The sequence below is a fragment of the Myotis myotis genome, unplaced genomic scaffold (assembly GCF_014108235.1).
Source record: "Myotis myotis isolate mMyoMyo1 unplaced genomic scaffold, mMyoMyo1.p scaffold_m19_p_3, whole genome shotgun sequence".
Taxonomy (NCBI): domain Eukaryota; kingdom Metazoa; phylum Chordata; class Mammalia; order Chiroptera; family Vespertilionidae; genus Myotis; species Myotis myotis.
This window is the reverse complement of record NW_023416335.1, coordinates 72336879-72349359: the sequence shown is the minus strand read 5'-3', so window position 1 is coordinate 72349359 and position 12481 is coordinate 72336879. Positions and strand designations below refer to the sequence as shown.

Here is a 12481-nt window from a genome sequence, read left to right as displayed (position 1 = left end):
TCTTCCTTTTCATGTTAAATAAATAAGTCATTATCTATCAAATAATAAAGCCCCCCAATCTCCCAGCATCAAAAACTTTAAGAAGTCATTTTCTCTATTCTCCTTTTGATAACTGCTCAATGTGTACTGCTACTTAACAAGAAATAAAAAAAATTAAATTCTCATGAGTAAGAATAAAAAAGCCTTTTTCACAATATAAATATGTACACTATCATATTTCATAGGCCTTAGAATGAGATTCAAAAGAATAAAGAATTGTGCAGGGGAACAAAGATAAAACTATCAAAACAATTAGTCATAATTAGTACACATAAACAGAATTTAATAAATTAACTTGGCCATATTGAAAGTATCATTATTATTACCAAAGAGAAAAATATCTAGATCCTCCCTTAGAAGAGGGTCAGACAAAATATAAACTTTGCTTTAACATCTTTATAATACCTACAGTCAAATCACAGTAGCCTAGGGGATAAAATGAGTCTACATTAAAGATGTACTTTATAAAAACTGATATGATACCCATCCAAAAAGAGTTACCAGAGCAATATTACGCTTACAATATTACACGCAAAAAATGTCAAGAAACACAGTTAAGGTTGAGGCTCTGCTTAATTTCAGTCCCTAGGGTAAATGTATTAGTGCATCTGTACAAGAAGGTTGATAATTCAATATTCTCTGTGTACTTTCTGACATTTCTGGTCTTCATTTTTCAAATTTATGCACCAAATAAAGAATGTGTCTAGCAACTAGGATAGCTTCCTGCCTAAAGCAAAGTATTTACATGTGTCCTTATAAAGCTATCAGAAAGAAGTTCTTGCTGATATATACAAAATGGTATGGCAGTAGAAATCTTTTATGGAGCAAACAATATATTCTGAATATACCTAAAACATATAACTTTTGACTAAAAGGAAACAACTAACCTTGAACAAGGGCTTTCTTCTACTTACATTTAAAGCTTACAATTTTAAAACAATGTATTGAGGAAGTTATCATGTTTAACACCACTCATATAAACTATATACCTAAAAATCATTATAAAAGCAAATTTATACTACCTGGGATACATCCAAATTAAGTACCTGAAAGTTTCCTACTATTTTTCCCATGAAGAGTAAAAATTCTAACTGAGCTTAGAATATAAAGTAGGGGTGAGGGGTTACTCGGTAATATAGACATCTGTCAGGTATAACACTTAATTTAAAAGATCCATATTTAAATGATCACCATTGTGAATATCTTATTCACAGCTGTAATCCTAGCCTGTAACCAAAAGTCTGAGATATAATACCCTCTCAGTAAATGTTTGGTAAGCTTTAGAACAGCTTAGGAAATTTACAAAGTTTTTCATAAGTTACTGCTAACTTATGAAAAAGTGCCTACCATTTGCAGTTACCTTTTATCTTACAAGTTTATAAAAATGTGCAGTTTCTTCTCAAAATTTATTTAAGACCAAATACAATAAAATGTAGGTTGTGCGGCATGGTGCCTAACACATAGTAAGTGTTCACGTTCATCAAGGTGGTTGTAGTATAATTATTATTATTTATCCTATGTAAGAAACCAGTCCTATGAATTCAAATCAGAGTGAATACCTAAAATGTGAAGATAACAACGCCCCTCCAAAAACAAAAAAAGAGAGAGCAAGAGAGAGAAAGTGTAATGGGTACTTACTAAATAAGCAGAGATAAAAACACCATCTTAAAGAAAAATGAGGAATGAATAGCTACATAGTTAGTGATACTACTAGGCTGAAATAAATTGGCAATATCTGATATATTTAACCTATGAAAATGATAATTTTATATGATTCAACCTGATCTAAAATGAAGTAGCTTTAATCAAAACAGCAAGCAGCCCTAGCTGGTTTTGCTCAGTGAATAGAGTGGCAGCCTATGGTCTGAAGGGTCCTGGGTTCGATTCCAGTCAAGGGCATATGCCCAAGTTGCGGCTCAGTCCCCATCAGGGGGCGTACAAGAGGCAGACAATCAATAATTCTCTCTCATTGATGTTTCTATCTCCCTCTCCCTCTCCCTTCCTCTCTGAAATCAATTTTATACACACACACCTTGATATATGTGTGTGTGTGTGTATGTATGTATATGTATATATATATATATATATACACATATTTTTTTTTTTTAAAGAAGAAAGTGGCAACAACAAAGACTCTAAGGCAGAGCATACCTTCAGCAGTTCCCCAAATAATAAAAGTCACTTACTTTCTTGTAAAATTCTGATGCTTTCTCTTCAGACTCTTCTACTTTCATTTGATCTATGCAAATATCTAAAATTCCAAAGACAAGAAATTTTAAACTGCAGTGCTTCTCAAATTCATTATGACTTTAAAAGTTTAGAAAGAAAGAAAAAAAGTATCAGAAAGATTTAGAACAGTGCCAGTAATAAAATAAGCAAAATTGAGGAACATATTACACTGTTGGAATGAAGAAGAATTTTCTAAGCATAATAACAACACCATAAAACATAAAGGGAAAGACAAACCCTACCACAATATTAAACTATTAGGCAAAAGGAGGAGGAAGTTCAACTGTAACATACAATACTCAAAGGTTTCTATCATCAGTCCATAAATACTTTGAAGGAAGAAGAGATGATATCCAACACAAGATAGGAAAATGGGCCATAGTAATGAACAGAAAGTTAAGAATAACAAAACTAAAAATTGCTAAAACAAATGAATAAATATTTTACTTTCCCTAATGATATGAAAATATAAAATTTTTAATAATAGCAAAGATTAAATAATCCATAATGCCAAACTTGGAGGTGGCACAGAGAAACCAAATTGCCAACATAATAAAAGTATAAATAAGAAATTTCACAGTATAAGCAAATCTATTTCTAGGATTTTGTCTTTAAGAAGGAATAGTGATTAAAATAGTTTACATTAGGCTCTGACTGCTGTGGCTCCGTTGAATGAAGCATCCTCCCGTGCACCCACAGGTTATTGGTTCGATTTCTGGTCAGGGCACATGCCCAGGTTTTGAGTTCGATCCTTAGTGGGGGCGCATACAGGAGGCAACTGATGGATCAATTGATCTTTCTTGCATATCTCGGTTTCTCTATCTATCTGTCTATCTTTCTCAGATCACCAAAACATCCTCAGGTTTAAAAAAAATAAATAAATAAATATATATATATATATGGTGCCCCCCAAAAAATTGTATACACACTTTAACAGCTGATAGCTACCATTGCCTTTATAATTATTCAAAGTGTATGCATGGATTTCTCAATGTATTTTATCCCTACTTTTTTTTTTTAATAAAAATAATACATGAGCATGGCTTTCAAAAACATTGCAGAGGATCTTCTAATGAAAAGTAATAGTGAACCAAATCAACTGCATTGAAAAGTAAACCCGACTCCCTAAATGGAATCTCTTTTATCCCTTTCTGTTTTAGATTATTCTGGTGCTTAGTTTCTAACTCTAAATAAAATGCTCATACTATTACTTCTTGACATATCTATTTAAGACATTATAGATAACTTCCTGCTATAAAAGAAGGAAACTATGATCCCTATCTAATCCCAATTTTGGTCATTTTACTTTCTAAATTGCTTGGCTCCATAGTACTAAATAAATACTTAAACTTCTGATTCCTGTTACAGAGTGTCTCTTGATTTTCACTATAATACATTAAGTTATCTGTGCTCCATACTTTCCAATATCTGTCTCCCAAACTGTTCAACCTTGTATCTTCTCTCATCTGTTCATATCCACACCATCTGTATTTGTATTGTTTAGTGCATATAAACTTATTCTAAACATTTAATATCAATAAATAAAAAAACATAACTATGTAAATATGTTTCACTTATATAGCCAAATTGTGTTCAAATATTATATTTCCTTCCTATGTCCTCTATTCAGCAAGTGCTAAATGACAAAAACATTAACTCAAGAAAAAAAATGCTCCTAATGTCCAGGATAAACTTTCTTTTCAGATACTATCCGAAAATCATTCCACATTTTGAAATTTTACTTGAAAGCTTGAATTTTATCATTGGTAACAAATTTTATCATTCATTTTCCTTAAAGATATAAACACTTCAGCAGCAAGTGTGTGCTGCTCTAGCCGATTTGGCTCAGCGGATAGAGCACTGGCCCACAGACTGAAGGGTCCCAGGTTCGATTACACACAACACAGTGAAAAAAGACAAATAATGTCTTAATATTATGATGAAAATAGTTTTAACTATTAGAACCCCTAAAAAGGCTATCAAGGGCCTCAGTAGTCTACAGGCCTGACTGTGACAACAAATAGTCTAGAGCTAATCCAGGGGGTAAGAGACAATAAGATATTTCCATTTAAATAACAGAGGGATACTCACCAACAAATTGACTTAAATCTAAATCTAGTCTTTTTCGGTATGTGAAGTCTGGATCCATCCCATCTCTATGTAATACAATCTGAGATACACACTCATCAATTAATTTGAAGTACTGTTGCCTAAAGCAGAAAAAGAGTGTATATTGAATTCCACAGTGTAATTTTACATTAAAACAAAATATCTTGATAAGTTTGATTTCAAGTTTAATAATTTACTTTGTATAGTTTCAATAGATGACATAACAGATTTAACATGGGAGTGTCAGTAAATAAAATTACCCTATCACTTTCCTCCTAATGATTTTAAGACACTCTATTTTTATAACTTTTTCACAAAAATATTGTGCTTTAAAGATGATTTTCTTATATAAATCAGAATCTTGACTTAGTAGACAGTAAAAGAGAAAATATTAAGATAACCTGAGATATGTGCTCAAAAGCAGTCCTCAATAAAGATCATCAACCAACCACTTTACCATACTGAAATAGCTATCATTGGTTTGTTTTATTAACATAAATAAAACAAAACAAATTTTTAAAATTTCTCTGGAAGTTCTTCAAACCATAGAATGTATATGGAACCAAATTAAAAACTGATACTATAAATTATATATGATATCAAATAAATAATTCTTACTCAAAAAAAGCTAGAAAAATTTAGTATAACAATTTTGTCCAAAAAATTAACTAAAATGCCCAAAAAGGTTCATGTTTCATTCCAGTTCAGTCCACTTATGTGTGTAATAAGCTAAAGAACACCCCTTCAAACTCAAGCCAACATATGTGAAAGAAACAGCTAGAATATTTTATAAACAAAACCAAACTAAAGTAATAGGGTGGGCAATATATTCTAATAAGGTACAGTCAGTCAGTCATCCCCAGCTACTCTCCACCCCCATAACTAATTTTTCCCCTCAATGACTTTTTGCATATATTTCCTCTCCAAACTGTCTTTACAATCTATATGATGGCCTCTCTAGCCACTCAGGCTTTCCTTCCCTGTAAACCGCCCTTACCCAACTTATCCTACACCTAATAAACCATCCATTACATGCAATACACTTTTTAAAAAATTAAGTACTTGAGTTCTGGCTAGGAAAGAATTCAGAGCCAAGACTCCAACTATAAGAGAACATTTGTTTGGTAAAATCACAGAGGTAAAGGAAGGGCCCTTAAAGCTTTGGAGGGAGGAAGGTAATGGCAACATGCCTGGGGGTAGAGGGGAAGCCCAGGTGTGCTCTGTGAAGGAGAATACCTGCAATAAGATTTACTACAGCTTAACATTAGCAAAAAGGCTATTGCTCATTAATTGTCAAAGTAAAAATGAACAGGACACTACTTCTGGGTACAAATCAAAGCAAAAAGGTATTATCAACTGCTTTCAAAAAATAATCTCTCACTCTCTAATATCTTAGCCATAATCACACTTACACTTAAGGTACATAAATTGCACACATATTTGTATCTATCACATTTGAAGATTTAGATGATGCACTTCCATTCCTTTTAACTCATTCAATGCTATCCTAATGCTGTTTCAATAATGAAAATATTTTAATTAAAACCATAATCTACTTATGTCATTGAAAGAAAAAATCATTTCAGTAAATATTTTCCCTCCTCCACAAGCCCAATCATGAGCTCGTTTATGATACTGCTCAAATTTTGTGTAAAAACTCTTTCAGCAAGGCTATATTAGCAGAGAATAATGTACATCTGATTTCCAGAAATGTAAATTGAGAAAATAATCTCTATGACTGATATCAGTAAGTTAGTGTATGTCAGAGGAATATGGAAAAATCTTAATTAAGAGATTAACACAATTTCATTATATACTGATAAAAAGCCCTATTAGAATATATTTTAAAATCTTTTCACTTTCTCTGTAATATTTTTACAGAATATCAGAAATTATCTCCTATGCACATTCAACTAGCATAGTATTCTGCACATGGTAAGCCACTAATTTTTGTTGCAGAACTGAATTTGATCTCCTCCTCCACTTTCCAATTATCTTACTGAATTTGATTTTTCTTGGTTGGCAGGGGCATCCTTGGTATACCTTCTCCAATCAAAATCCCTTACAATAAAATGTCCTTATGTTCTAAACGTGAAAATGAAGAAATATTCTAATTTTCTTATCTACTAACTAGTGTCCCAGTGCACAGATTCATGCATATTGAAAGGAAATTAATTAAAAGAAATATTTTAATATCATATTTGCCCTTCTTCTACAATAAAAGTGTCAACCAAATTCACGATCGACAATGACAGATCGAAACAACGAGAGCTTTATATGTATCGGGAATGCGTGTTAATAAGGTTAAGATGGTTAGGACATAAATGATTAAAAGTCATTTGTCTTGCTTTTCTAATACATTAGCAACGTGAATTAAACCTATAGTATTAAGGCATTGTCTACCTGCTTAATAAAAGCATCATTTAAGTGCTCTTCATGTAACTTATAAAAAGAAACTCATCAACATTTCTGCTGCCTAAACACTAACCAGAAAATATTATCCATCACATGATAAACTAGCAATTTGTTGCTAGTTTGTATTTTCAGATGAGAAGCTGTAAACAAGACTCCACTGGAGCTTAAAAAAATAATAGTAATATCATTTACCATCATCCATCTAAATATGTGCCCAGAGGAAACACCACATTCTATAAATGAGTATTATGATAAAAAAAAAAAAACTTAAAATTATTCGCTTGCCCAAATCAAACATTGGGTGAATTTCACAATTAACAGAATTTTATCAGTAAAATAAAACATCAGAATATAGCTTCCTCTTACCTTATAAAACAATCATTGCGAATGAGTAAAAGATGCTGAAGAATAGAAATAAAATATTTCTCTGCTCTAGTTTCCTTAACTGTGTTCCACACCATGTTGTAAACATCATATGCTTCAGTAAATTGATTAAGGAATATGTGGATTTATTTATCCTCTACACTGAACTGAAATAATATGACAGAATCTGCTCTGAAGGACTTCTAAAGATTATTGTGTATCTCACCCTAAAATAGGCATCATGCATACCAACATGTAATCAAACAGGGGTAGTTAGAATTGAGAGTAGAGGGAATTGTGTGTAAATGACAACCCTACACTTCTTGGCTTCTCCTCTACAATTCAACCAATCTCCCTCTCTAGAGCCAAGATGCTGCTGGAAGCCATTACTATAGGCAGCTGGCTGTGATTACAGTATTGGGTCTGGGAGAAGCCTCAGTGAAGGACAGGAACCTGGCAGATCTCTGAGACAACAAAACATCTGCAGACCCACAGAGTTCACAAGGGCCCATATGAGTATGTACCCAGGATGTAGGGCAGGAGCTAACCAGCAGGCTATGGTCCCCTAATTCCTACTGCTGGAAACATCAGAGGAGGGGAGGCACCAAGCATAAAAAGAAGAACCAACAGATTATACACAAAAACATAAGACACTAGTCTAACAGAATTCACTTGTATACTGTAACATCCATTTACTTATGTGTGTACTCATAAAAATCACACATTAAGTAAAATATAATAAAAGTTTATACAATTATCCTTCTCATTCACAAAGGTTTGAATTTATATTGTTTACCAGTATTAAGAAGTTTACTATTTTATGGGACAAAGGTTGGTTGGTTAGGATTTAGCAGTAATTTTACATATCTGAATAGATTTTAGAATAAAAGGATATTCAAGTTCAGCCTTAATATCTTGCAGACGATGAGAGAACTCAATCAAGTCTTCTTCCTTATGCTCATCAAAAACTTTAAGTTGGATATCCAGGCCATCATTCTTAATGCATTTTAAATTCTAGAGATAACAAATAGAAACCATGATAAACTTTTCACCCATAATGCAAAAAATTAAATAAAAACATAAACAATAAACCAATCACTCAATTTGATTTATAACATTCAAACATTTAAAGTGTTACTCAAAAATCTTATCATCTAGTTTTAAAAAATAAATATTAACATTCAAGCCTTTTTTTCCCGACAGAGAAATTATTCTTGAAGGTAATTTACCTACATTTCCCCCTACTCAAGTACTCCTCTAATTTAAATATTAATAAGGAGACTGCATAGCACTTACTGGCAATATCTCTTTCAATCCACAACGCATAAATTCATTTCTGATGTGAAGCCGGAAGTCCAGATCATCAGGAGATGTAATAAGGGCATTGATGAGCTGCATACATGCTACCTGCAATATATGACACAGACAGAGTTAGACTTGTATTCCAACATTTAAAAAAAGAGTAACAGAACTAAAACATCAAGGTTTTGTTACAAGTACTATCAAATATATTATTTCACAGGAGAATCTATAAAAGCAATAATGCTTATGTAAAATACCTTAGTCAACTATAAATTATATAAGAATTATAGTTTCAGTGGAGTTCTTAGTTTTTCAGGTAGTAAGAGATCCTTGTGGGAGAGCAGAGGTGGGGAAACATTAGGCATTGGCACTACTCCACAGAAAACTTTACTCTAACCAAAGTTAATGTCTTGTCCAAAAAATGTCACTTCATACACATATAACATAAACTGTACACATCCTAGTTGAAAAACTATAAATCTCAAATAAATGGCTAACACATAAAATAGGATAATAAGATCATTTTACATCATCAAGAGAGATCTTAAGTCCCAAAGACTTCAAAGTCAATAAGTGTCCTGAATCTGATTGATGGGGTTGTTATAATCAAAAATATATTAGGAACACCACACAATTAATTACTAAAAGTTAATTTACCAGGCAATGGTTCTTACCCTTTGGCAAAAATTCAAAATTACTGTCACAACAAAAGCATGAAGAAATAATATAACTAACATTATTTTTTAGTATATACTTAAATGATAAAAAATAAAATTTCACTTCATGGTTAACACTCCATTTTTCAACCTCCATTTTTTTAAATCCTGGCCTGAAATATATGGTTTATCATCTAAAATCCATATAATGGAAGCAAGAGAGATTGTCTCTAGTGAAGCAAAAGTATGCTTTGCTGTTATTTTTTCTAAGTCTACATTCAACCAAAGTCTAGCAAGAATGACAGGCCTACTGATCAATGTTTAACTTCATGCTGTTCCCTAAATTGTCCTTTCTTTTTCCCTTAAGGCAAGGTTTATATGAATTTAAAATGCCATTTTTAGATTAAGACACCAATGGGGGGGGTCTCAGTCCCTGCTGGTTGAAATATATAGTAACTGTCATATTTTATATCTAACTGTTAAAATCTGACCAGTATCCTTCTACTGTCAAAACTTAAGACTGTTTAATGTAGGGTGGAAAATGTGCCAGAAGAGAGTAAAAAGGAAAATATATTTTTTAAAAAAAAGAAAAAACTTTAAAAAGAGTCAATCTTTCCAGTACATGGTCATTGAACTGTAATCAGTTCATGCCAAAAGGTCAAGTTTAAAATGCTTTCTTTCCACTTCCTTGGCAGTCATTACCTGGTATACACAATGTTTTTCTTGGCAATACTGTATAAATTTAAAAGATCACAAAGAGCATATAAATAATGTTTCTGTACATTCAGAGAAATTAAATCAGTGTTAATCAGTAAGTTTCTGAAAAAGATGAAAATTGGCCAAACAAAACCGCAAAAATAAGTAACAAAAATTAGCAGCAAATATCACCTAAATGGAAATTAGATGTCTGTAGAAAAATAATAGCATGAAATGAAGGAGAAAGAAGAGAAAAGGATAATAGAAAATAATTCTAGGAAAAATTCTAAAAGGCAATTCACCATAAAAGGAAAAATAGGAAATTGATTTAATTTGAAATGATGAATTCAGTTCTATAAAATTCCCTTTTCCCAATTCAAATAATTTGCCATCATGATCTACAACCACTTTGGTTAATCATATTACTTATAAGAATTATGCCAAACATGGCTATCCTATCTAATAAAAGAGAAACATGGTAATTAGCGTAGGTCTGCTACCCTTCCCATTGGCTAATCAGGGTGATATGCAAATTAACTGCCAGCCAAGATGGCGGCCAGCAGCCAGGCAGCTTCAAGCTAACATGAGGCTTGCTTACTTCAGTGACGGAGGAAACCAACGTTCCCCGCCTGCTTAGCCGGTCTCTGAGCTTGCAGTTTGAAACATTGTTACAAATATAGAAGCTAAACAAAACCCCAGAAACCTGCTCTCAGCCCGCCAGGATCTCAGAGCTGGAGTTGATACAGTGTTTTGATTATAGAACCCAAACAAACCAGATACCTGCTTTCAGCAGCGGAGGCCTCAGAGCTGGAGACAGAGCTAAAGCTGGCCCAGAATTTAAAAAAAAAAAAAAAAAAAAAGGAGCAGTTGGGAGCTTCAGTCACCCGCCAGCTTGAAAACAGCCCCTCACACAGACTGGCCAGGCACCCCATTGGGGACCCCCACCCTGAAGGGAGTGTGACCAGCTGCAAACAGCCATCATCCCCTCACCCAGGCTGGCCAAGCACCCCAGTGGGGACCCCCACCCTGAAGGGTGTGTGACCAGCTGCAAACAGCCATCATCCCCTCACCCAGGCTGGCCAGGCACCCCAGTGGGGACCCCCACCCTGATCCAGGACACCCTTCAGGGCAAACCAGCTGGCCCCCACCCATGCACCAGGCCTCTATCCTATATAGTAAAAGGGTAATATGCCTCCCAGCACCGGGATCAGTGGAGCAGAGGCCTCCCAGCACCGGGATCAGCGTGACAGGGGGCAGCGCCCAAAACCCCTGATCGCCCTGCAGCTCTGGGTGTGACAGGGGGTGGGGCCACAACCTCCCTATCCGCCCTGCTCTGTGCCTGACAGGCGGGAGCTCCCCAACCCCCAGATCGCCCTGCGGCTCTGTGTGTGACAGGGTGTGGCGCCCCAACCCCCCCCCCACAGGCCCTGCTCTGTGTGTGACGGGGTACAGCCATACCCTCCCCATCGGCCCTGTCCTGAGTGTGAGAGTGGCGGCGCCCCAACCCCTTGCTCGGCCCTGCTCTGTCAATGATAGAGGGCGGCGCCCCAACCCCCTGATGGGCCCTGCTCTGTGTGTGACAGGGGCGGGGCCACAACCTCCCTATCGGCCCTGCTCTGTGACTGATAGGGGGGAGCTCCCCAACCCCGATCGCCCTGCGGCTCTGTATGTGACAGGGTGCAGCGCCCCAACCTGCTGATCGGCCCTGCTCTGTGTGTGACAGGGGGCAGCGCCCCAACCCCTCCACCCCGCAGGCCCTGTTCTGTGTGGGACGGGGTAGAGCCATAACCTCCCTATCGGCCGTGCCCTGAGTGTGACAGTGGCGGCGCCCCAACCCCCTAATCGGCCCTGCTCTGTGGGTGACAGGGGGCAGTGCCCCAACTCCCCTATCGGCCCTACTCTGTGAGTGACAGGGGGGAGTGCCTCAACCCCCTGATGGGCCCTGCTCTGTGCATGACAGGGTATGGAGCCCCAACCCCCTGATTGGCCCTGCTTTGTGTGTGACAGGGGGCAGCGCCCCAACCCCTCCACCCGCAGGCCCTGCTCTCTGTGTGACGGGGTAGAGCCATAACCTCCCCATCGGCCCTGCCCTGAGTGTGAGGGTGGCGGCACCCCAAACCCCTGATCGGCCCTGCTCTGTGGGTGATAGAGGGCGGAGCCCCAACTCCCCCCCCCACACACACGGGCCCTGCTCTGTGTGTGATGGGGTCGAGCCATAACCTCCCTATCGGCTGTGCCCTGAGTGTGACAGTGGCGACGCCCCAACCCCCTAATCAGCCCTGCTCTGTGGGTGACAGGGGGCGGTGCCCCAACTCCCCTATCGGCCCTACTCTGTGAGTGACAGGGGGGAGTGCCTCAACCCCCTGATGGGCCCTGCTCGGTGCATGACAGGGTACGGAGCCCCAACCCCCTGATTGGCCCTGCTGTGTGTGTGACAGGGGGTGGCGCCGCAACCTCCCCATCGACCCTGCCTTGATTGTGACAGGGGGCGGTGCCCCAACCCCCCAATCGGCCCTACCCTGAGCGTGACTGAGGGTGGCATCGCAACCTCCCAATCCCCCCTGCTCTGTGCATGACAGGGGGCGGCGCCCCAACTCCCCAATCGGCCCTGCTCTGAGCCCGACCAGGGGCTTCACCTAGGGATTAGGCCTGCCCTCTACAACCCTGGAGCA

General features: G+C 37.4%; 1 protein-coding gene across 2 annotated transcripts in view; it reads right to left on the bottom strand.

Annotated features, from left to right (window-relative positions):
- Positions 1-12481, bottom strand: part of DIAPH3 (diaphanous related formin 3) — a 558347-nt gene that overhangs the window by 359168 nt on the left and 186698 nt on the right. For both annotated transcript variants that reach the window (XM_036299517.1, XM_036299518.1), the window contains 5 exons: positions 8452-8562; positions 8051-8169; positions 7159-7275; positions 4360-4478; positions 2226-2290 (listed from right to left, as the gene is read on the bottom strand). In XM_036299517.1, the coding sequence (XP_036155410.1) occupies positions 2226-2290; positions 4360-4478; positions 7159-7275; positions 8051-8169; positions 8452-8562 (531 nt within the window). The remainder of the gene's footprint in view (positions 1-2225; positions 2291-4359; positions 4479-7158; positions 7276-8050; positions 8170-8451; positions 8563-12481) is intronic.